The 25690-nt window shown below is 41.4% G+C and overlaps 2 protein-coding genes and 1 non-coding gene across 5 annotated transcripts in view; 1 reads left to right on the top strand and 2 right to left on the bottom strand.

The window, feature by feature from the left end:
• Window positions 1-14837, top strand: part of LOC115138844 (otoferlin-like) — a 53473-nt gene extending 38636 nt beyond the window's left edge. For both annotated transcript variants that reach the window (XM_065025816.1, XM_065025815.1), the window contains exons 30-42: window positions 2855-2964; window positions 6592-6729; window positions 8329-8466; window positions 8672-8799; window positions 9200-9370; window positions 9957-10117; window positions 10364-10506; window positions 10736-10824; window positions 12573-12671; window positions 12775-13016; window positions 13268-13446; window positions 13685-13785; window positions 14266-14837. In XM_065025816.1, the coding sequence (XP_064881888.1) occupies window positions 2855-2964; window positions 6592-6729; window positions 8329-8466; window positions 8672-8799; window positions 9200-9370; window positions 9957-10117; window positions 10364-10506; window positions 10736-10824; window positions 12573-12671; window positions 12775-13016; window positions 13268-13446; window positions 13685-13785; window positions 14266-14446 (1880 nt within the window). In that variant the 3' untranslated portion in view covers window positions 14447-14837. The remainder of the gene's footprint in view (window positions 1-2854; window positions 2965-6591; window positions 6730-8328; window positions 8467-8671; window positions 8800-9199; window positions 9371-9956; window positions 10118-10363; window positions 10507-10735; window positions 10825-12572; window positions 12672-12774; window positions 13017-13267; window positions 13447-13684; window positions 13786-14265) is intronic.
• A 982-nt stretch (window positions 14838-15819) lies between these two features.
• Window positions 15820-15892, bottom strand: trnaa-agc (transfer RNA alanine (anticodon AGC)). Its single transcript has one exon. It is a non-coding gene; the product is annotated as a tRNA-Ala (tRNA).
• Window positions 15893-19594: 3702 nt separating this feature from the next.
• On the bottom strand, window positions 19595-25416 carry LOC115139026 (microtubule-associated protein RP/EB family member 3-like). 2 transcript variants are annotated; one of them, XM_065025835.1, is made up of 7 exons: window positions 25304-25416; window positions 23579-23702; window positions 23091-23236; window positions 22708-22909; window positions 21107-21249; window positions 20531-20683; window positions 19595-20116 (listed from the first exon to the last, which is right to left on the bottom strand). In XM_065025835.1, the coding sequence occupies exons 2-7, from the start codon at window positions 23697-23699 to the stop codon at window positions 20048-20050; spliced, it is 834 nt and encodes a 277-aa protein (XP_064881907.1). In that variant the 5' UTR covers window positions 23700-23702; window positions 25304-25416; the 3' UTR covers window positions 19595-20047. The 2 variants fall into 2 exon arrangements, with proteins under 2 accessions (XP_064881907.1, XP_029532062.1); XM_029676202.2 differs by having other exon boundaries at window positions 22753-22909; window positions 25304-25412.
• Window positions 25417-25690: the final 274 nt, after the last annotated feature.

Raw genomic sequence — 25690 nt, 5'->3', positions numbered from 1 at the left:
TTCAGACAGAAGATGTGGCATTTCACCCTTTTTTCCCCCGGTGTTTTGTGCAATGTATGCTGTTCTTTCTTTTGTATTTGGCATGTGTGTTGGAGAGTGGCGCTCACCTTGAATGGGGTGTCTTGAGAGGGTCGTGAGGTTGCTTTGGGCCCCCAATTCAGCCATTTCCAACACCAGTTGCTCTCGGGAGGCCAACTGGGAGAGAGGGGTTTGATATTTCGCTTTGGCCATCTGCTTGTGGAGAATGAAAGCATTTACTGTAGCAATGTCCAAAGTGGTAAAGAAATATCTTATACCACTTCCTGGTCTTGTGGAGGACCTGGTAGTAGCCTATCAGGGCATCAGCTAGGTCAACACCCCCCATGCTGGCATTGTAGTCCTTCACAGAAACAGGAATGGGGACACTCTTCCTCACTCATGCTCCAATGGCATTTTTCACCCTTCTTGAGACATGGTCGTTATTGAATGCCTTATGCTGTGTGGAGAGCATGGTTACTTCCCTAGTGTCCTTCCATTTCACAAACAGCAGCTTGTTAGTCCTGATCCAACGTATGGTCCCCCTCTCCACTGTCTTTGTCATGCTGTTTACCTTGGTCTTGGGGAAATCGGTTCTGTTAGGACTAATGGTGCCACAAGCTCCTATTTTCTTTTTCAAGGGGTCTATGAAAAGTGGATGTAGAACCGTCAGATGGGGTGATTGACATAGCAGTGGGAGGTGAAGACCTTGACCGTTCGGGGGCGCTTGCTGGGGAGGGGTGGCTCCCAAACATCATCATTAAAATCACTCTGTGGTGAATAAAATAAAGGAGTATATTGTTGTAAAACACACACAATTACAGTTGACTAAATTTACAAAACAACAAGCCTAAACTATCTGTAACTTTATTTAACTAGGCAAGTCAGGCAACACCGGCCAAACCCGGACGACGCTGGGCCAACTGTGCGCCGCCCTATGGGACAATCACCACATAGAAGATGTGGAGCGCAAACATACACACTATGCGAACAGTAACACTTTGGAGACAAAGGCAGATGTGAGAACCACAAATAAACAATGACCATGAGAGTTTAGTGGCCTCTCCAAAGGCCATGAGAGTTTAGTGGCCTCTCCAAAGGCCATGAGAGTTTAGTGGCCTCTCCAAAGACCATGAGAGTTTAGTGGCCTCTCCAAAGACCATGAGAGTTTAGTGGCCCCTCCAAAGACCATGAGAGTTTAGTGGCCTCTCCAATGACCATGAGAGTTTAGTGGCCTCTCCAATGACCATGAGAGTTTAGTGGCCTCTCCAATGACCATGAGAGTTTAGTGGCCTCTCCAATGACCATGAGAGTTTAGTGGCCTCTCCAATGACCATGAGAGTTTAGTGGCCTCTCCAATGACCATGAGAGTTTAGTGGCCTCTCCAATGGCCATGAGAGTTTAGTGGCCTCTCCAAAGACCATGAGAGTTTAGTGGCCTCTCCAAAGACCATGAGAGTTTAGTGGCCTCTCCAATGGCCATGAGGGTTTAGTGGCCTCTCCAATGACCATGAGGGTTTAGTGGCCTCTCCAAAGACCATGAGAGTTTAGTGGCCTCTCCAATGGCCATGAGGGTTTAGTGGCCTCTCCAATGACCATGAGGGTTTAGTGGCCTCTCCAAAGAACATGAGAGTTTAGTGGCCTCTCCAAAGACCATGAGAGTTTAGTGGCCTCTCCAATGACCATGAGAGTTTAGTGGCCTCTCCAAAGACCATGAGAGTTTAGTGGCCTCTCCAAAGACCATGAGAGTTTAGTGGCCTCTCCAAAGACCATGAGAGTTTAGTGGCCTCTCCAAAGACCATGAGAGTTTAGTGGCCTCTCCAAAGACCATGAGAGTTTAGTGGCCTCTCCAAAGTTACAAGGATGAAACAAACAATAACTGCTTTGGAATTATATGACATTTAAATGACTTGTTACATAGGCCAATGTAAACTAAATCCAAAGCACGAAAAGTAGACAACTTATAAAAAACTAAATACATGTAGTAAATGAGCTATATAAAGTCATGAAAATAATGTACTTACAGATCTAAAAGTGGATCCAATCCTCCTAGAAAGCAATCTTTGATGGACGAGTCGAAAATCCTCTTTTTAGGTTCCTGTTCGATATTCTTCGTTTTTACCTCCCGTCTTTTATGCTAAAGCAATGAAATTAAAGCAATGAAATCTGTTCACAATGTACTGTAGCGTGCTCGGTGCGTTCCATCTCTGAGACAGGTAGTAGTAGTCTACATTACACATAAAAGGTTCTAGGCCTTGCTTTGTCCCACCCAGGTCAAGTGCATATCCCTGGAAAGCTTATCTCATTGGCTACAGTACTGTCAAGGTGCCATAGTAGCCAATCCCCTGTGTAATGATTGCAGGCAACGTCATATTTGTGATGCGCAAAGATATAGTCACTCCGTGGACATTCGATGTTGCCATTAAGTCATGCATCATCAGGTAACATGGCAATAGGCTAGATTTGCTCCTACCAACCTAACGATTCATTTGATACCCCCCCCATGTAGTTATAACTCAAACAAAGACCAAATCGAAGCTTACCTTGTAAGATGTTTGGTGAAAACGTTGTTTATCAATAACAGTAGGTCACAGGCAGACAATTAATACTATGGGGACTTGACATTTACATTTATAAAACAAGAATACAATGGGAAAGCGACCACGTATACTTTATTAGATCAAGCAATTCTATAAATAAAATAACATTGGGTGTTAACTGTTGTATTGTTGTGACATGAAATAACAGAATTGCAAATCTCCTGGATATTGGTGGGGCTGTTCACTGACTCCTCCCTCACCCCTCACCCCTTCACCCCTTGTTCCCTGACCTATACTCAGAGATCAAACCTGATGACTCTTCTGTCAAAGGAAAGAAAGGAAAAGGAAAGGACAAGAGGAGGCCTGGAGACATGCCAGAGAAGAAGAAGCACAAACTCAATGAGCTGCAGGTATGTGGCTACTCAATACCACCCAGCGAGTAAAACTGATTACATTGCCTTCAGAAACTATTCCTACCCCTTGACTTACTCCACATTTTGTTTTGTAACAGCCTGAATTCAAAATGGATTAAAAATATATATAATCTCACCCATCTACACACAATACCCCATAATGACAGTTAAAAATGAACAAATGTATAGAAAATGAAATATAGAAATATCTCATTTACATGAGTATTCACACCCTTGGGCCAATACTTTATAGAAACACATTTGGCAGTGATTACTGCTGTGAGTCTTTTGGGGAGTAAGTCTAAGAGCTTCGCACACCTGAATTACAATATTTGCCCATTATTCTTTTTCAAATTCTTCAAGCTCTGTCAAGTTGATTGTTGATTATATGTATATGTATATATAATTATATATATCATTTTTTAACTAACCCCCCTCTTGGAGGACAAAAGTAGCTTTTTTGGTTTTTAGTTTTTTTAAAATACATTTTACGTATACGTTTTACATACACGGTACTTGTATATACAGCATTCACATAGCAAAGATATTATATATACGTACAGTACAGTGCATTCAGAAAGTATTCAGACCCCTTCCTTTTTCCCACATTTTGTTATGTTACAGCCTTATTTTAAAATTGATTAAATTGTTTTTCCCCCTCATCAATCTACACACAATACCCCATAATGACTAGGCAAAAACAGATTTTTAGAAATGTTTGCAAATTTATTAAAAATACAAAAATGAAATATTACATTTACATAAGTATTCAGACCCTTTACTCAGTACTTTGTTGAAGAACTTTTGGCAGCGATTACAGCATCAAGTCTTCTTGGTTATGACACTACAAGCTTTGCACACCTGTATTTGGGGAGTTTCTCCCATTCTTCTCTGCAGATCCTCTCAAGCTCTGTCAGGTTGGATGGGGAGCGTTGCGGCACAGCTATTTTCAGGTCTCTCCAGAGATGTTTGATTGGGTTCAAGTCCGGGGTCTAGCTGGGCCACTCAATGACATTCAGAGACTTCTCCTGCGTTGTCATGGCTGTGTGCTTAGTGCTTAGGGTCGTTGTCCTGTTGGAAGGTGAACCTTCGCCCTAGTCTGAGGTCCTGAGTGCTCTGGAGCAGGTTTTCATCAAGGATCTCTCTGTACTTTGCTCCGTTCATCTTTCCCTTGATCCTGCCTAGTCTCCCAGTCCCTGCCACTGAAAAACATCCCCACAGCATGATGCTGACACCACCACGGTGCCCGGTTTCCTCCAGACGTGACGCTTGGCATTCAGGCCAAAGAGTTCAAACTTGGGTTCATCAGACCAGAGAATCTTGTTACTCATGGCCTGAGAGTAATTTAGGTGCCTTGTGGCAAACTCCAAGCAGGCTGTCATGTGTATTTTACTGAGGAGTAGCTTCCATCTGGTCACTCTACCACACAGGCCTGATTGGTGGAGTGCCGCAGAGATGGTTGTCCTTCTGGAAGGTTTTCCCATCTCCACAGAGGAACTCTGGATGCTCTGTCAGAGTGACCATCGAGTTCTTGGTCACCTCCCTGACCAAGGCCCTTCTCCCCCGATTGCTCAGTTTGGCCGGACGGCCAGCTCTAGTGTGTGTGTGTGTGTGTGAGTGTGTGTGCATTCGGAAAGTATTCTTACCCCTTCACTTTTTCCACATTTTGTTACGTTACAGCCTTGTTCTAAAATGGATTAAAAATATATATATCCTCATCAATCTACACACAATACCCCATAATGACAAAGCTAAAACAGGTTTTTAGAAATCTCTGCAAATGTATTAAAAATTAAAAATTGAAATACCTTATTGATCGAGGTATTCAGACCCTTTGCTATGGGACTCGACATTGAGCTCAGGTGTATCCTGTTTCCGTTGATCATCCATGAGATGTTCCTAAAATGTGATTGGAGGCCACTGTGGTCAAATAATAATAATCACAGGCAGAACAGTTGAAACAGGAGTAGCAGCACGGCCAGGTAGACTGGGGACAGCAAGGAGTCATCATGTCAGGTAGTCCTGAGGCATGGTCCTAGGGCTCAGGTCCTCCGAGAGAGAGAAAGAAAGAGAGAAAGAGAGAATTAGAGAGAGCATACTTAAATTCACACAGGACACCAGATAGGACAGGAGAAGTACTCCAGATATAACAAACTGACCCTAGCCCCCCGACACACAAACTACTGCTGCAGTTTTTCACACTCAACAGTTTGCTGTGTGTATCAAAACTGCCCAAAAGACATCCAGCCAACTTGAAACAACTGTGGGAAGCATTGGAATCAACATGGGCCAGCATTCCTGTTTAACACTTTTGACACCTTGTAGATTCCATGCCCTGATGAATTAAGGCTGTTCTGAGGGTATAAGGTGGGGGGGGCACCTAATGGTTGGCATACTCAGTGTATATACATACATACACACATGCATACACACTGTATATACACGTTGCTAGACAGCCATTTTCAAGTCTTGCCATAGATTTACAAGACGATTTAAGTCAAAACTGTAACTAGGCCACTCAGGAAGATTCAATGTTGTCTTCGTAAGCAACTCCAGTGTAGATTTGGCCTTGTGTTTTAGGTTATTGTTCTGCTGAAAGGTGAATTTGTGTCTGTTGGAAAGCAGACTGAACCAGCTTTTCTTCTAGGATTTTGCCTGTGCTTGTAGCTATATTCTGTTTCTTTTTATCATCAAAAAAACCTTCATAGTCCTTACCGATGACAAGCATACTCATAACTTAATGCACCCACCACCATGCTTGAAAATATGAAGAGTTGTTTTGTTGTGTTGGATTTGCCCCAAACATACTGTATAACGCATTGTATTTAGGACAAAAAGTTAATTTCTTTGCCACATTTTTGCAGTAGTACTTAAGTGCCTTGTTGCAAACAGGATTCATGTTTTGGAATATTTTTATTCTGTAGAGGCTTCCTTCTTTTACTCTGTAATGTAGGTTAGTATTGTGGAGTGACTACAGAATTGTTGATACAGCCTCAGTTTTCTCATATCACAACCATTAAACTGTAACTGTTTTGGCCTCATGGTGAAATCCCTGAGCGGTTTCCTTTCTCTACGGCAACTGAGTTAGGAAGGACACCTGTATCTTTGTAGGGTGTTTTGGTACACCCTCCAAAGTGTAATTAATAACTTCACCATGCTCAAAGGGATATTCAGCGTTTTATTCTTACACATCTGCCAATTGGTTCCCTTTTTTTGCGAGGCATTGAAAATCATTCCTGGTCTTGAGGTTTAATCTGTGAAATGCACTGCTCGATTGAGGGACCCTACAGATAATTGTATGTGTGGGATACAAAGACTGAGTAGTCATTAAAAAGTATTGAACACAGAATGACTCCATGCAACTTATTATGTGACTTGTTAAGCACATTTTTACTCCTGAACTTATTTTGGCTTGCCATAACAAAAGGGTTTGAATACATTTCAGCTTTAAATGTTTTATTCATTTAAAAAATGTTCTACAAACAAAATTCCACTGTGACATTATGGGGTATTGTGTGTAGATCAGTGACACAGAATCTCAATTTAACCCATTTTAAATTCAGGCTGTTCAAAACAGAAGTTTGGGCAAATACTGTATAGTCTGTTTTTGTATTTCCTCATTAGGTGTACCCCAAGGAGTTGGAGAAGGAGTTTGATAACTTTGAAGACTGGCTTCACACCTTCAACCTGTTCAGAGGGAAGGCCGGAGATGACGACGACCAGAACATGGCGGATGAGGACAGGATTATTGGCAAATTCAAAGTAAAACCCTTTTTACACAGAGGGCCTTACCTTCTTCTTACTTTCTTCTTTGTCGGCGACGGAAGAGAGAAGGAAGTAGACTGGTCTCAGGTCTTCTTGTGCTGTACATTAGATTCTGCCATAGTTGTTCAATGACTATAGGAGTTGTCTATAGGAGTTGTCTATTGGAGTTGTCTATAGGAGTTGTCTGTACAGCATACAAATATCTGGAACCAGGTTAGGAAGAAAATGTACTGAGCATACGGAGTACATTATTTTGTTGAATACCACACCCCACCCAATCCTAATATAGTGATGTGACATGAAATAACAGAGTTGCATGCAAAGGGTAAGCCTACACGAAACACAGACCTTATTTTAAGGGTTTCTAAAATCCCTTATGGGAAAAATTAATAGTGGAAAAACGAATAGAACCATTTCCCTGTTTGACCGCTAGGTTTTATGGGTATTATGACACCTCCACTGTGGCTCTCTATTTCAGTTGAATGTATCCCCCCCTTTCCAGAATCTAACACAATTGTACATGTCTGTTTGTGTATCAGGGCTGTCTGTGCATGTACAAGGTGTTGGACTAGATGTGATTGTATTAACTCTGTGTGTATCTGTGTGTTTCAGGGTTCTCTGTGCATGTACAAGGTGTTGGACTAGATGTGATTGTATTAACTCTGTGTGTATCTGTTTGTGTTTCAGGGTTCTCTGTGCATGTACAAGGTGTTGGACTAGATGTGATTGTATTAACTCTGTGTGTATCTGTTTGTGTTTCAGGGTTCTCTGTGCATGTACAAGGTGTTGGACTAGATGTGATTGTATTAACTCTGTGTGTATCTGTTTGTGTTTCAGGGCTGTCTGTGCATGTACAAGGTCTGTGCATGTACAAGGTGTTGGACTAGATGTGATTGTATTAACTCTGTGTGTATCTGTGTGTTTCAGGGTTCTCTGTGCATGTACAAGGTGTTGGACTAGATGTGATTGTATTAACTCTGTGTGTATCTGTTTGTGTTTCAGGGTTCTCTGTGCATGTACAAGGTGTTGGACTAGATGTGATTGTATTAACTCTGTGTGTATCTGTTTGTGTTTCAGGGCTGTCTGTGCATGTACAAGGTGTTGGACTAGATGTGATTGTATTAACTCTGTGTGTATCTGTTTGTGTTTCAGGGTTCTCTGTGCATGTACAAGGTGTTGGACTAGATGTGATTGTATTAACTCTGTGTGTATCTGTTTGTGTTTCAGGGTTCTCTATGCATGTACAAGGTGTTGGACTAGATGTGATTGTATTAACTCTGTGTGTATCTGTTTGTGTTTCAGGGCTGTCTGTGCATGTACAAGGTGTTGGACTAGATGTGATTGTATTAACTCTGTGTGTATCTGTGTGTTTCAGGGTTCTCTGTGCATGTACAAGGTGTTGGACTAGATGTGATTGTATTAACTCTGTGTGTATCTGTGTGTTTCAGGGTTCTCTGTGCATGTACAAGGTGTTGGACTAGATGTGATTGTATTAACTCTGTGTGTATCTGTGTGTTTCAGGGCTGTCTGTGCATGTACAAGGTGTTGGACTAGATGTGATTGTATTAACTCTGTGTGTATCTGTTTGTGTTTCAGGGTTCTCTGTGCATGTACAAAGTGCCAGTGTCAGATGAGATGCAGAGGGAGATGGGCTTCGACTCCAACATGGGCATGTTCCAGAACATTCCAACCAACGACCCAATCAACGTTGTAGTCCGGGTCTATATCATCAGGGTATGTACACAACACAACACAAAACTACACAACACGACAGTACACTTCACTGTCTACACTTCACTACACTACACTGTACTAAGTACTACTTCCAATCCTAAATATCCGAATGAATCTGGGAAGCCACAGACAATAGACTATCCTGTGATTATTAACATGTAATGTCTTGATTGTCAAATAAAACCAAATAAACCGTTTTCTAAAGGCAACGGATCTGCATCCAGCGGATATCAATGGAAAAGCTGATCCGTACATCGCTATCAAACTAGGAAAGTCAGACATCAAAGACAAAGAGAACTACCTCTCCAAGCAACTCAACCCCATCTTTGGCAAGTAAGTGGAGAAACTCTTAATGCAACATTTCGTCCATTTCCACTAACATTCATGATGAATGAATGAATTCTTAATAGCAAACGAGCTAGCCCAGTAATTTACTCTGAAGACTGGCGCTGCTTGTATAGTTATAGCTTGTATATTTATAGCTTGTATAGTTGTAGCTTGTATAGTTGTAGCTTGTATAGTTGTAGCTTGTATAGTTGTAGCTTGTATAGTTGTAGCTTGTATAGTTGTAGCTTGTATAGTTGTAGCTTGTATAGTTGTAGCTTGTATAGTTATAGCTTATATAGTAATAGCTTGTATAGTAATAGCTTGTATAGTTATAGCTTGTATAGTTATAGCTTGTATAAGTTATGACCAAAGACTTAAAAAATGTCATTTATTTTGAACCCATCAGATCTTTTGACATGGAAGCCACATTTCCCATGGACTCTACACTAACAGTGTCCGTCTATGACTGGGACTTAGTGGGCACTGACGACCTGATTGGGGAGACTAAACTGGATCTGGAGAACCGTTACTACAGCAAGCACAGAGCCATATGTGGCCTCCCATCCAAATATGCCGTGTAAGTACTATTCCAGTAGCCTGACGACTCACTAAATTCTTCCGCTGCTCTGTCGTTCGCTACATACTTTAGTCTGACACTGACGTCATTGAAGTCATTTGTGGTAAACGAGGGGCACGAGGGGCGTTTTACAAAACAAAGTCATCAGTGATTGGATCGTCTCTAACCAATCAGAGTATCAAAGCCAATGATGAATTCTTAAACCGCCACTTCACACACGTGTGTTCTGGCTCTGGAACAATCAGGCAGCCCCAAATGTGTTTGCATCGGTGAAGGGTCGGTGAGGTACTCAGATCCAGACTCATTGCAGGGAAGAAATGAATGAGGTCGTGGCGTAGCGCTTGGCCAGAGCAAGGAGTCTGGGTAGCCAGACAACTATTACAGCAAGCACAGAGCAAAATGTGGCATAACATCCATTTAGGTGAACCCTCTCTTTTGCCTAAAAATATACGTACAACACAGGATCCTGTACATGATCCAATTCAGGACTGACCTAGGTAAATAAACCATACATAAATAAATACCCAATGTCTTAGAACTGCATACAATTTGTTTGTCTCCATCTTTATTTTTTCCGTCCCTGTAGCCATGGCTACAATGTGTGGCGGGACCCCCTGAAGCCAACCCAGATCCTGGCCAAGCTGTGTAAAGAGGGCAAGCTGGACGGGCCCCACTATGGCCCTGGAGGACGGGTCAAGGTGGCCAACAGGATCTTCATGGGCCCAACCGAGATCGAAGATGAAAATGGTACTGTATGGAGTACAACACAACAACATTACCTGAAATTCTTTTCTACTCTCACCTGCTGGTTACTGTACCACCAATCATATTCTTCTCCGCCTGGCTGAAGTACCTCGTCATGTACAACTGATCATATAGGTCTATGTTCTTATGAGCTTTCCCTGTGGGTAGGCTAGGTAGTACTCGACTTGTCTAGTACCCCAGGTTGACAACTACTGCTGTACTGCCTGTCTGGGTTGGTCTGTTCCTTAGGTCTGAAGAAGCAGACAGATGAGCACCTGGCCCTGACGGCGCTGAAGCACTGGGAGGATATCCCTAGGGTGGGCTGTAAACTCATCCCAGAACATGTGGAGACCAGGCCACTCCTCAACCCTGATAAGCCTGGCATTGAACAGGTACTGTAGGACAAGGTTGCCTTTAAGCCCATGCTTGTTAAATGCCCAAGTGCCTGCTTCAGTGTTTCAAATGATCCACCTGGCGAAGGTAGTAAAGCCAATATAAAGTACAGTAAAGTAAAGATGACAAATTTTCCATGTGAATGTAGGCCTGATTGATTAGGTTTGATTGCTGTGTAGTTGAATTGTATCTCACCCCGTGTTTATCTGTGTGTTTCTCATTGTGTAGGGGAGGATTGAGATGTGGGTGGACATGTTCCCCAAGGATATGCCTGCACCTGGACCGGCCATTGATATCGCACCCAGAAAACCAAAGAAGTAAGTTCCAGTACAATGTAATGTGCTTTAAAAAAAAACATTTAGTAAGAGAATTTGAAATGTGAAATAAAAGTTATGAGGAATGAGCATTGTCGGCAGGGTTAGATAACAGTAATACACTGTATATTAGTGGGGCGAGGGTCAGCTGTTTGTTCACCCGCACCCACCCGGAATTGCTAATAACCCATCCGCATCGCCCAACTATATGTGATAAAGTGAGAATCTGAGGCCCTCATCCGACCCCAACACTCTAACATAGAAATGCACCGTGGGCTGTTTTTGACACTGTTTTTTCTGCCTGATTTTTAAACCTGTTTTTATGATGATGATAAAGATAGCGCCTCATACAGATGTTGTATGGCGCCTTTCAATCATCACAGATAACATAGACCGCACTGCTGGCATCCTCTTTTACCACTTCACCAAATCATTACTGTTCTGACCCTCCCTTCTCCTTATTTTCAACTCTCCATTTCGCAGCTTTTCTCTTATCGAATTAAACTCCGACATTGTCCTTTTTGCCTCCATGGATCGACGTTAACTTTTTTGCCTGTTCCCAAAAGCATTTGGCAATTGGCGTGTAGGCTATTTGGTGCGCATACAGATAGACCCTAAAGTTTAGGCTTACACACTAGATACCCTAAAATAATTCAAGAAAAACCTCAATGTAGCCTATAGATATATATAAATTGCTCAATAATTCTACATTAATGAGGTTTTAATGTATTGTTTTCTCTTTATTCAACCCGCCATCCACCCGCCCTTCATCCACACAATATTTCATGACCCTAAACCCGCCGCCCCGCGGATATAACCACGGGGACTATGGATTATGAGTCAACCCACACGTCACTACCATGGCCGGCCCGCTCATTAGGCAGGATTAGATTGAGGAGGGCAGCCTTTTCTGAGCTAAACTGACCAAGATGCACCTCCAACAACAACACATAAAACCTCACAGAATTTTGCCCAAAAACAATGACAATTTCTCTAAACCAGTGGCATATGGGCTTTTTAGGTGAGCGCCAATGGCACCTTTTGATAAGCAGTGCCTACTTTGTCAAAGGCAGGGACGCAAAATATCAATCTTGTCCATTCCCAGCGTGCCTCTCCAGGGTTCTGTTGGAGAGGTGCATCTCTGCAGCGCTCCACCAACGTTCTGTCAAATGGTCTAACATAAATCATATAGGTATAGGATATGGTAGAAAGAGTATGTGGCCTTTTCTGTAGCCGACAGGCTGGAGATATAATGTATGACAATGTAATGAGACAGACACTTTTTACATCATGCAAGTTTCTCCGATCAAATAGCCTAACCTAAATGGTGCCCAATAAAGAAGCTGACATGTTAAAAAACAACATGTCCTAAAAACAGGACAGGTCAAAGGAAAATGGACAATATGGAATGGACAATCACAACAGAACGGCAAGACCGGCCCTGATCACTACTGTATATACAGTATATATATATATATACTTTTTTGGTTACTACATGATTCCATATGTGTTATTTCATAGTTTTGATGTCTTCACTATTATTCTACAATGTAGAAAATAGTCAGAATAAAGAAAAACCCTTGAATGAGTAGGTGTGTCCATACTTTTGACTGATACTGTATGGATATCAGTAAATTCACCATTTTATATGATAAGATATATCACATAACAGAGATTTTAAAAACACAAAATGCAACAAAAATGTTTCTGTGCCTCACTGATGTGACACTGAGCTGTTTGGTCGTCGGCAGGTTTGAACTGAGGGTGATCATCTGGAACACAGACGAGGTCATTCTAGAGGATGATGATATCTTCACTGGAGAGAAGTCCAGTGATATCTTCGTGCGGGGGTAAATAATGTTTTCTTTGAAAGTATGTATGTTTTTCTAACTTCTGGAGATGTACTAAATATTAAAACCATGTCTTCTTCTTCTTCTTCATTTCATTCAACAGCTGGCTGAAAGGTCAGCAGGAGGACAAGCAGGACACAGACGTCCACTACCACTCCCTGACAGGGGAGGGTCTCTTCAACTGGCGCTTCATCTACCCCTTTGACTACTTACAGGCCGAGGAGAAGATCGTCATCTCTAAGAAGGAGTCCATGTTCGCCTGGGACGAGACTGAGTATAAGATCCCTGCTCGTCTCAACCTACAAGTCTGGGATGCTGATCACTTCTCTGCAGATGACTTCTTAGGTGGAGTGATTTCATTTCCCTCTACTAAACATTCACCATAATGATTTTCTGAGCTGTAAATGTTGGTCTTTCTGTGAATTTAACATTTCAGACTAGGGCTACTTTTTTATATTGAATTTGTATTCTGGGACATGGAAAGTACTGTTGTGGCAGTCATAACAACAACATCAACATAACAACAACAACAACAACAGCTGAGAGACCTTTATGCATATCGAATAAATATGCATGATATTCTTGTCTATTCCCAGGCGCCATTGAGCTGGATCTGAACCGTTTCCCTCGTGGAGCGAAGACAGCCAAACAGTGCTCCATCAACATGGTGCTGAACGAACAGGATATTCCCATGGTGTCCATCTTCAAACAGAGGAGGATCAAGGGCTGGTGGCCCTTCCTAGCCAGAGACGAGAATGACGAGTTTGAACTCACTGTATGTAGTGTGGACTGGATTAAACACAGTAAACTATGCACTTGACAAAATGATGTCTTTGATTAAACAACGCGTGACAATTGAGTTACATTGTGAAGAAACTAGCCGAGTTAAACACTGAACAGAGGTCAGTTTGGAAATGTAACAAATCAGTCAAAAGATAAAGAATCACTAGACCTCCTTTGTATACTGTATGAACCCCAGTGTTTTGGTAGTGATGTTGTTTGTGTCTTTGCAGGGGAAAGTGGAAGCAGAGCTGCAGCTGATGACTGCAGAGGAGGCTGAGAAGAACCCAGTAGGTGAAGGACGCAATGAACCTGAACCCCTGGAGAAACCCAAGTAAGAGCACCGTTCACCTACCACTAAGCTAACAATTACAGTGTCAACTGTTGGAGCCAACTCAATGTATTTCAACGAGGAAGGTGCATTGGAGTGGGGAAGGGACAGGAGCATGAGTTTTTTTGCGCTAAAACACTTAAACAAAGTTATACCATGCGGTCGGAACGCACCCTCGTCAGAACGCATCCCTAATGTAAAGGTCCATTTGATTAAAAATGATGGAATAGAGAAGGGGTCTTTTATGAAATTGCTTTGACTAAGTACTAGATTTGAACAGGGATGATCATACTGGCCAATACAGAGCATCAGCAGTCCAGTTACTAAAATACCCATTCTTTTTTCCATCATTTTCATGGGTTTGTTCATATTTACAGCAAACCGGACCTGTATCAGAAAGTCATATTTGGTCATCCTCTGTGTCTGTTTGATGGCCTTATAAGGCATTAGCGCAGTCTAACCAACCCTGTCTCTCTCTCCCAGCCGTCCAGACACAGCCTTCCTGTGGTTCCTTATGCCTTTCAAGGCCATCAAAAACCTCATCTGCAACCAGTACTTCTGGCTCACGGTCAAGTTAGTTGTAGCCCTGCTGCTGGTGCTCATCCTGGGCCTCTTCATATACAGCATGCCTGGATACATGGTCAAGAAGCTAATGGGGGCTTGAGAAGTGGAACATCTTAAAGGGGATAGCTACTCAACAACTTCCAAACTCAATAATATATTCAACGACTTGTTTTCAGTAACAAACATCCCCTCTTCTCATGCAGTCCCTGTAACATTGTTGCTATTTGACAAGACAATCGTACACACACCATGTTTCGTTAAAAAAAGGTAGTAGTAAACATTTTAATATTATGGAGTTGCAAAAAAGTTCGATCTACAAAGTAAAATGTTTTGTTTTGGAGTTCCTATTTTGTTCTTGCTTGAAGTCATGTATTAGTCTTGGTTTGCACTGACTGACTTTTCTGTGGCTGTTGATATTGTCTTCGTTTAGCAGTGTGAAGTATGTAGTATTTTACGTATAATCTGTTTTTTTGTGAATAAACTGATAAAAACAATAACTTAGTCTGTTTCTCTTTGTCCCTCCATGCATCTGAATCCAATACAATCTGTTTTCAGAATATCTTAGCAAGAAATGAGGCATCAGTATTATGGATCAACATTTCAACAGGAAGGCTATGTCTGGACTGCTGGATAAAACAAATAACGGTTGGTTAGTTAGACTGCAGTAAAGTTAATAATACAATTGAAAAATAGCTTGTGGTACAGTAGGTTAAAATTCTTTGGACCTGCCATAAACATGTATGGTTTAATAATTATGTCTCATTATCATCTAATAATGATCATGACTAAATATGAGACACTTGGAGTCAGTTGAAATGTTGATCCATAATATATATAGCCTTCAGTGGAGTGCATTGTTTGGTGTATCTAGATAAGCAAACGTTGTACAACGCTGCCCATTGAAACTTCACTGAGTGTCTGAGGGGTTCTTGACTGTGAAGGTGTACGACATCGATGTGCTGTTAGGTTTCAGCCTTTCACATCGGACCCGGGTATAAATACTATTCGAAATTATTTCAAAATTCAAATACTTTGTCTTGAATGGGGTTGCCTGGCTTAGAATAGTCGCAAAACTGAAAACCCACCCATTTGGTATTCTAGGCAGTCTAGAGCAAATTAGTTCCAAGTATATGATCGATTTTAAATAGTATTTGAACCCATATCTGTTACACATAGATATGTATAACTTACTGTGATTTTATTGGAGTGTATTTTCCGTAAGTATCGAGCACACAGTGCTGTTCAGTATTGAATGAAGGATTTTGTTCCGATTTGACTGTTTATTGTGATTGTCCCACAACCAACAAAACAATGGACCTATTGAAGAAAACGTTTTGTAGGTTAAAATCCTTTCGTTCTACAGGTTGATTTTCATACTTGATGTAGTAGTATATAATACGTATTTTAATTTAAAGTTAGAGTAAAATCATAATAAATGCGCTTTACATTCACTTGCTCTCTCAAGAAAAGCTTTGGAGGATGCGGGCATCGATCCCGCTACCTCTCGCATGCTAAGCGAGCGCTCTACCATTTGAGCTAATCCCCCGGATAAGAGTAATAGGGGCTGTGTAAATACAACAGCTGGTCAGTGTTGTGTCGAATTTAAACAAAATAGATTGTACGCATTGGGTAGAATGAAGATTCGACATTCATACCCGACATTTTCTTTTTACATGTATTTTGCTTGATTGGTCTACGAAAATAATAGAAGACCAATGCTATTCATTTTTTTCAACGCTGCAACACTTTGTGTGGAACAATAATGCCCTTTACAGTCCTTTGGATGGAAACGCACTCTTTTTTTGTCCCTACTAATCTGCGCAATGATTTGTATAAAAATTATGGATTTAATGACAAAATACGTGACTCTCCGCCCTAACAATGGGAATCGTTGTCCACAAAGCAGCACGACGGACTGTCTAGCTCCCGCATATCCTTTAGCAACACGACGGACTGTCTAGCTCCCGCATATCCTTTAGCAACACGACGGACTGTCTAGCTCCCGCATATCCTTTAGCAGCACGACGGACTGTCTAGCTCCCGCATATCCTTTATTTGGATTGGTGGATAAATCTCACTTTTGTAATCCTGTTTTGAATATTCGATGGCGGTTGTTGATGTCAACCGCCTGTAATTCAATTGCGATAGATGCTATGCTACTAGCCTCATAACATGAATATGCATATAACCATTTCGAGACAACTCCGATATACGTTCTTTCTCAATGTTGATGGATATCACTTGTCTTACTTATATCAGTACACTCGTAACAACTTAAGCGTTACGAAACTTATATTCGATCAAATAAACCTTACAAGCATTACACTACAGACGCAAAAACATCTGCTAACCATCTGTGACCACTAAAAGTAGATTTTTAGCAAATTAATGTATTTGTTGACCAAATTCAACCTCCATACAAAAACTCCTTACTTGGTATGCGAAACAATGAAAATACGCCATCTGCTGGAGGGAGACAGATTTTCCGCCGAGTTGGGCATTTCTTCCCCTTCCTCTGTTTTGAAGCCACCGCGCCTCCATCTTGGCACTCCCCCACCATTGTAAAAAAAAAATGTGGAAGCTAAATGCATTAATCAATGTCAACATATGTTTTGGCGCAGTTTATTCTATTATAAACACTTCAATGCATACTTTTACATTGTATTATGTGATCGAAGCATATATAAAAATGTATTTAAAGTATAATCTTTTTGAAAGTGTGGATGCTACTGTCCCCTACTACAACCAAAGAATACTTAATTAAATACACATAATTTTGTCCTTGAAACATTTAATTGAAATATTGTAGAATTCCATTCATTCATATGGAGGACTGCTCCTTCTGAGTGCAAATATCGCTGACCAATGGCATCAAAGCATCTCACTGGCCAACACAGAGCATCAACAATCCAGGGTTTATATACATAATTGATTCTACCTGTAGACCAGCTGACCAAATTAGGCAACCAGTTTACCATATTAGGCAAGATTTTATTTCTGGGTTAAGAGAGATGAGGCCTACCATTGAGAGTGGGGCCCATAGAAGGGCCAGTGGGCTCTTTCCATGGTTTTCTGTGCCCACAAAATTTTAGCCAAACAGAAATCAACAACAGTGTTGTAACAGTTCATTTCACAATCGTTTGTTTATTGACTCAATAAAACTCAAAGAGATGAGAGTTATGCAGACAGCCAGAGCACGTGAGAGAATGCAGGTCAGATTCTATTGCAAATGGCTGGAGGTTTGCATTGACAAGGCAGTAGTACAGGGGCAAAGGAGTTCTATTCCTTATGATGCTCATGATGACCAGCATCATTTTGAACTGGTCATAGACCCCTAACTAACTCAGTCCATCCCAAACGGCACACTATTCCCTATTTAGGACTCTACTTTTGATATATTATTATTCTTTTTCCAGCTACCAGTCACTTTCTCCTATTCCCTGCCTACAGTATATGTACATATCTACCTCAAATACTCAAGTATCCCTGCACATTGTACATTTGGTATTAGCACTGACCCTGTATATAGCTTCCTCTCTTATTTCTTAGTGTTTTCATATATTTTGATTACTGCACTGTTGGGTACAGCACACAAGTTAAGTATTTCACTGTACTAAAACTTAAACTTGAACTTGATTTGGGACGCAACCTCCTGACTTCCTCGTTCTCTAAACTCAAACATGAAATTAGTAAGACGACTCATTACAGCTGAGCAATATATTATAGCAAAAAGTAGAAACACAGCAAAATTAGCAGCAGAAACGTGATATGATCAAATCAAAGTAAATCATTGTTTTCAGGCTCTTTTAAAAACAACACATTTTTACAGTTAAATTTTTTTTTTAAACAATTTGCTGCCATAGTCAGCCTACGTAGTAACTCAGGTATTGTTAATACCAAATTAATGTTAAACTCATTATACATAATAAATACCATGGCATGTACCCAGACACTTCTATTTGAACATAACATCTCCACATAAATGAGTTTATGAATATATCACCCATTCCCTGTTCATTTATGACATTCTCATGTTCAAATACAGCTAATCCAGAATGAGTACAGTGAAAGAGCATTGGTCATATCCTATACATAAATTATTATTTATGGACCACTTTCTTTTATGAATTTTCCCTTGACATTACTACATGCCATCAACTGAAACAAAAAGCTTAAGCCTTTTCACTACCATGAGCATAAGTTATAGTATTGTTTCATTTACATACGTTTTGCACTAGTAGTTCAAATCCAAATCAATAAATAAGAAAGTAAAAACGAATTAAATATCATGTGTTGTCATAGGTGATTTTGTTAGTCTATTTTAGGACTCTTGTGGTACCCTGTAATACAATAACATGCACAAGGTGCTTTCTACACTCCGGAATAGAACCAAAATGAGTTTTAGAAAAAGCGCGAGTCAAACCAAAAGACAAACAAACAAATACATTCAGACATCTACCTTACTTCAAAATTGTTCCTTTTTTGTCATATTTACAACTCTGAATGAATTGTGCAGGCCTAACACCCCCATTAATATCACCTTGGTTTGGGTCATTATTCTGTGTTACTATGTACCATGCTGGAACGACTAGGATATGTTCTGTTATTGTTGCTGCTACTGTGTCATTGGGGAGGGAGCGAGGGGTAGCTTATGAGATGTAATGGTGTATGTACAGTCCATTGCCGAGGGGGAAGGAGGAGACACACATATATACATATGAAAAGAGATAGAACAAGAACAAGAGAGGGGCAAAAGAGAGGGAGAGGCAAAGAGAGGCAGAGAGAGAGAGAGAGAGAAAGAGAGAGAGAGAGAGAGAGAGAGAGAGAGAAAGAGAGAGAGAGTGAGACAGAGAGACAGACAGAGAGACAGAGAGAGAGAGCGAGAGAGTGAGACAGAGAGAGAGCGAGAGAGGGAGGGAGGTGGATGTGGATAGACAGAAGGGTTTAGAGGAGGGAGAGGGAGATGTGAATAGACAGAAGGTATTAGAGGAGGGAGAGGGAGATGTGAATAGACAGAAGGTATTAGAGGAGGGAGAGGGAGATGTGAATAGACAGAAGGTATTAGAGGAGGGAGAGGGAGATGTGAATAGACAGAAGGTATTAGAGGAGGGGAGGGAGATGTGAATAGACAGAAGGTATTAGAGGAGGGAGAGGGGATGTGAATAGACAGAAGGTATTAGAGGAGGGAGAGGGAGATGTGAATAGACAGAAGGTATTAGACAGAGGAGGGAGAGAATAGGAAGGATGTGAATAGACAGAAGGTATTAGAGGAGGGAGAGGGGGATGTGAATAGACAGAAGGTATTAGAGGAGGGAGAGGGAGATGTGAATAGACAGAAGGTATTAGAGGAGGGAGAGGGAGATGTGAATAGACAGAAGGTATTAGAGGAGGGAGAGGGAGATGTGAATAGACAGAAGCTATTAGAGGAGGGAGAGGGAGATGTGAATAGACAGAAGGTATTAGAGGAGGGAGAGGGCGATGTGAATAGACAGAAGGTATTAGAGGAGGGAGAGGGAGATGTGAATAGACAGAAGCTATTAGAGGAGGGAGAGGGGGATGTGAATAGACAGAAGCTATTAGAGGAGGGAGAGGGGGATGTGAATAGACAGAAGCTATTAGAGGAGGGAGAGGGGGATGTGAATTGACAGAAGCTATTAGAGGAGGGAGAGGGGGATGTGAATAGACAGAAGGTATTAGAGACTCAGTATTCATCCTGGTCCAAGTGGGCCTGTCCATCAATCTCGTCATCATCTGGAGCAGCAAAGCCGTCCTAAAATACAGATATCATCAAATTTACAGAAAATGTTGATGATAACCCACAACCCTTGTCTACTTTATAATAATATGAGTTAATATTTTATACATGAGAGGGGTAGAGACAATTAAGGATAGCGAATTGCAATTGCTATCTCTAGTTTTAAAAAACTTACACATTCTATACTTTGGGCTGTGTTCAATCCGTATTGCGGAAGTACAGATTTACAGCGTGATTGAAATTTAAAGGCAAACTTCCCACGTAAACGCTGCCTAATTTGTCTCAAAAGGAAATGACCTTGACATTTCTATCACGCAATCTGTAAAGTTTTAGCGATACAGATTTAATAAAAGCCCTTAGTTTCAGTGTTGATCAATGTACAGTTATATGAACAAATCGAATTCATATATCTGTGGTTGTGAGAGGTACCTCGGTAGCGTAGAGAATGTCCATGATCCTGGAGAGGTGAGGGTTGGTGTCACTCTCGTGTTCCTGACAGATCAGCTCAATGTCTCTCAGCTTACTGAAGTAGAAATCTCTCTCCTTCTCTAGTCCGTCCACCGTTAACTTCAGCTCCATCAACTACACAGGGGAAGAGAAGAAAAGGTTGTTTCAAACACACAGGGAATGACAATGTAAATGTAGTACTCACTGAGTAGTGTTATGTTAGTAACATACTTAAACTGTACTTACATTTAGTTTCCTAATATGCCCCAAATATATCCTTTATTGTCTACGTGACAACAGTAAGAAATTAGGATGCCAACTCTAGTGTGAACTTACACATTCCAAAGACCAAAGCATGACTTAGCCCTGAGACGTGGGTGTAGGCTACGGTCAAGTCTCAGGGCTAAGCATGACTCTACTTGCAGTAAATAAAACCTGATAACTGAGGCAAAACGAATATACGTTCATTTGTATTGAATACTGTCAGTACTACAATCATATGGCCCATTAGTTTACTTGACCTATGTAAAGGCCTCCTTACCCTCCCTGGGACTCTACCTGTTGATTTAGCTCCAAGAGTTCCGCGTCTGTGCCCCCGTTCCGCGTCAGGGCCGGTGCCTTCCTCACATGCACAGTGGTGTTCAGCACCCTCTGGGGCGTGGGTAGGATCTTGGGCACCGTGGGCGAGTGCCTCTGGGGGCCTGGAATAATCAGATAGTGTTAGGCCTAGGTTCCGTCCGTGTCGCAGATCCGTGGTATAGCACGATCTAAAGTTAAAGGCAATGTTCCTGCGTTCACAGAGATTCACGGTAAACGCTGCATATGTCGGCTCAATCGGAAAATGACCTTTACGTTTCCATCGTGCTATACTGCGGCTCTTCTGCAATACAGATTGAATTGGGCCCTTAGTGTTGCAGTGCAGGTTTACTGTTCTAACATTTAGACCAAGATTCAATCCAAGGTCATTTACAGTGAAAGTGATCTCGGAAACCGTAGGAGGGAGGAAAATGCCTTTAAAAAGGTGCATTGTCAGATGTCTAGTGCACTGCTCTATCACGAGCCTTGGATTGAATCCCAGCCATATTCATAGTAAATGTAAACAAAATACTATTAAACAAACAGTAAACTAAAAGTAGTCAAAACACTAGTAAACATCTTGAACAAATACTAATTGTTTGTCATCCCATGCGTTCAAAGCTATGGATACAACTACAGCATTTCAATGAGAACCCATGTTGAAAGCATACCATCATGTTTTGCCTGCGGTGTAACCAATGAGAACCATGTTGAAAGCATACCATCATGTTTTGCCTGCGGTGTAACCAATGAGAACCATGTTGAAAGCATACCATCATGTTTTGCCTGCGGTGTAACCAATGAGAACCATGTTAACCAATGAGAACCATGTTGAAAGCATACCATCATGTTTTGCCTGCGGTGTAACCAATGAGAACCATGTTGAAAGCATACCATCAAGTTTTGCCTGTGGTGTAACCAATGAGAACCCATGTTGAAAGCATACCATCATGTTTTGCCTGTGGTGTAACCAACACTATGGATTTTGAGAAACGATGCTGATTGATTTTCAACCTTAATGCCAAAAGACAATGCACAAAAAACCTGCTTTTATACATAGCAGGGCACATTTTTTACCTTTATTTAACTAAGCAAGTCAGTTCAGAACAAATGATTATTTAAAATGACAGCCTACCGGAGAACAGTGGGTTAACTGCCTTGTTCAGGGACAGAACGACAGATTTTTACCTTGTCAGCTCGGGGATTCAATCCAGCAACCTTTCGGTTAACTGGCCCAACACTCTAACCACTAGGTATGAAGGGTCCCAAACGGGTGACACAAATATCAATTCACTACATGAAGGATCACTAGAACAAAATGTATTTATAGATTGGAAAATAATGTCTTTGTGTTCATCAAGTCTGCTAAAGGTACTGTGGAGATCACAAGAATCCCTGACAGTCACTCACAGAGCTACCTTTCCTTGACTGTTTCTAAAATGCTGTGGATCGTGCAGTGCACACACACACAGAGACACACATACACACACACTTGCAGAGCGCTGTGAGTGTTTTGAGCCATCCAAAGCTCAATCAGCGAGACGATCCCATTCAGAAGAGGTAGAACCATTCTGTTGGGTTACCTGCAGGGCCATGAGTTCTCTTTGGTCTGTGGGAAAAGTGATCACCTGGATTGGGGGCGGGGTTCACATCTTGTCCCTGTCTGGCCTGTAGCGGGTCGTACTCCTTCCCATCATAGTTGGCGTCAAAGAATTTCTTGAACCACTGCACGAACTCAAAGTTATCCTGGAACTTTCCTTTTACCAGCTTCTCCACGGGAATTATCTGTAGGAATAAGAATACAAGTTAGAACATGTTTTTCAGAGATGACAAATCTTTCCATTGAAGAATCTAGCTGCAAGCCCTTACACGGCTGCAGTCACAATTCGTTCGGGACACTACTTCTTTCAGTATATAAATGATTTACAATGCTTTACAGATGATGATAAATAGATAATAGCCTGACTTTGTCAACGCCCATCCTCTTGAAGGCAGCCTGGAGAACCTTGAAGTTGTGTATGAACTCGTGTTCCAGCTTGGCCTGGAACTTGACCTTCTTTAGAAGCACACAGCCTGGAAACAGCATGTCCATGAACTGACAGTACGCTGCCCCTGAAAGGTAGGGGGGGGGGGCATACTGCTATTAAACAACACAATGTAAACATCATCTCATTTACTCATCATTTGAAAGGGTTTGTTGAGGTCCATGCCGACAGGCAAAACCTGTTGAAATGATGTCATCACAACCAAATTACAACCAGTGTAATGACGTCATTTGAACCAGATTGTCACACTGGGACGGGGAAAGGACCCGTTCATTACATTAATTTGGGAGATGAGATGAGGGAACAATGGCTATGTTGTCTGAGCCGGTTAATATATAAGGAACCAACAACAACAAAAATAACCCCAAAAAGTGATCAATGACGTCAGGAGGACTGGAGAAAAACATACCCGAGCAGAGCTGTTCTATCTTGGTGTAGGTGAGGTGCAGGGAGTCGTTGAGCCAGGCCAGCATGTCATGTCGGCTCAGGGTGTCACAGGACACAGACGTAGCGTGCACATTCACTGCCATCCTCTACACCCAGAGAACAATAAAAACATGGCAAAGATGTTCAACTGGGCAGCAATTAAGCAAACTTCCTAGCTGTTAACATACATTGAATTGCATGGTTAAAAATACAAGAAATTACTATTGTTCACCATTCAAGGAATAAATATGAAGATGAGGGTTCGTCAGAAAATCATCAAAGAGGGCTTTGTTCCAAAAGTGGCTTTGACATGGTCTACAAAACCTGCCTACAGGTATTTATCAGCAAGATTTTATCACTACAATACAGGAATATAAATATAACTTATGCCTAAAGTTGACAGTATAAGAGTACACTTTCTGGGCTAGTTTGATGTTGCAGGAGTCTTTTATTTTTCATTTTCAATCTTCTGTTGTCACAATAATCCTCTCAGATTAGACAGAATGTCCTAGTGCTTGAAAGAAGCAGCACAGACAGGAAGGACACATCTGGCCCTCAATTTACACAGAGGTACATCTGTAAATCTGTCTTTCTGCTGTTTTAGGAACAACAAACAATATTTACTAGGCTGCGATTCTAGCAAAATCTGAAATGCACCTTCACTACAGAGAATCACCACCTTCCGGAGACACCTGAAACCCCACCTCTTTAAGGAGGAACAGCAATGGCTGTTCCACTGGATGTCATTATCACTAAATCGCTCAGAGATGTCTGGCACTGATAACCAACCAGAAATATTGGTTTGACCCAGGATATGTGGCAATGTGTAGAGGAATATGTATTTGATCACCACCTGTGTAAAAACGAAAAGAAAAAGCAGTAGCCAACGTTTCCCCAATATGGTGCATATTTATATGAAATTCAAAATAAAGCCTTATAATGTATGAATGATCAGTCTATGCCAGCAAAGAAGAAAGTTTTTCCCTATTTCTGCCCTTGCTTTCAGTCTCAACATAAATGATTACATAGCGATATACAATACGTGATACAATACGGGCACCAGCCCTCCAATGAGTTTGCATTGAATAGCACTATCTGTCAAATCCCACGCGGCTGCACAATTAGGTAATAGCCTATAATGGAAAGTAGTCCACCTGCCGTAAACGGTTTTATAGATGGCTGTGTGTAGAAGGTAATAGAACAATCATTGTATAATAGAACAATCATTATTGTATTGTAAAAAAAATATTACAACCATAAACACAACAGACTATCGTTCGAGGAGGAGTCGATTTTATTCTCGTCTCTAAAACCTATTCTATTCTAGGCCTTTGAACGGTACGCGACCTCACTCTAATACATTGTTCACTAAATGTATTTACCTGGGTTTTAAACGCGGAAATGTGCTATTTATTGCATACCCAGAGAACAATACATTTGTCCAATTTGCATTTGGTGCAAAGAAACAAAACCCTGCAATGTTAGTTGCTAGGCTATCCAAACGGCCGCACCGGACCCCCTCTACAGGCCTCCCCGAATAGACACACACTCAGAGACAGAGGACTGTCACTGTGAAGAGAAATATCCTCACTGGATGAACAAGAGACACTTTATTTTCTTCTGAATCGCTAAATGCACCTACAAAATGTCTTACTTGCAACGGCAAATGCAGTGTTTTGGCTATAGGCCTAAAGTCATTACTACTCACTGTATTCAGACAGCTATCTTTCTCTGTTGTTATTTCGCTGGCAGTATTGCTATGCTCCAATCCTCCGTTGTGGTTGTTGCCAGAGCTCCTGCGCGGTGCAGTGGTTAGTAACGGGCCGCCCCCCATCGCTACCGACGCCCAGTCTGCAACAATCTGGCATTTATTGCGCATGCGCCAGACTCCATGCTGTTGGAGGCGCTTCTACCGTAAATAAATCAATGGAATGTTGGTCTGTTATAGGGAGCAGACTCACTAGCCTACATGTGCATAGGCATCTTAACATATTTGTTGCTGACGGATGGGGGTATCGATACCTTATATAAGCCCTATTATATTCTACACTACTGGTCAAAAGTTTTAGAACACCTATAGCAACACAATTGTACA

This window comes from Oncorhynchus nerka, linkage group LG12 (assembly GCF_034236695.1).
Source record: "Oncorhynchus nerka isolate Pitt River linkage group LG12, Oner_Uvic_2.0, whole genome shotgun sequence".
Lineage (NCBI taxonomy): Eukaryota > Metazoa > Chordata > Actinopteri > Salmoniformes > Salmonidae > Oncorhynchus > Oncorhynchus nerka.
The sequence above is the reverse complement of the archived record's forward strand: the minus strand, read 5'-3'. Positions and strand labels throughout refer to the sequence as shown.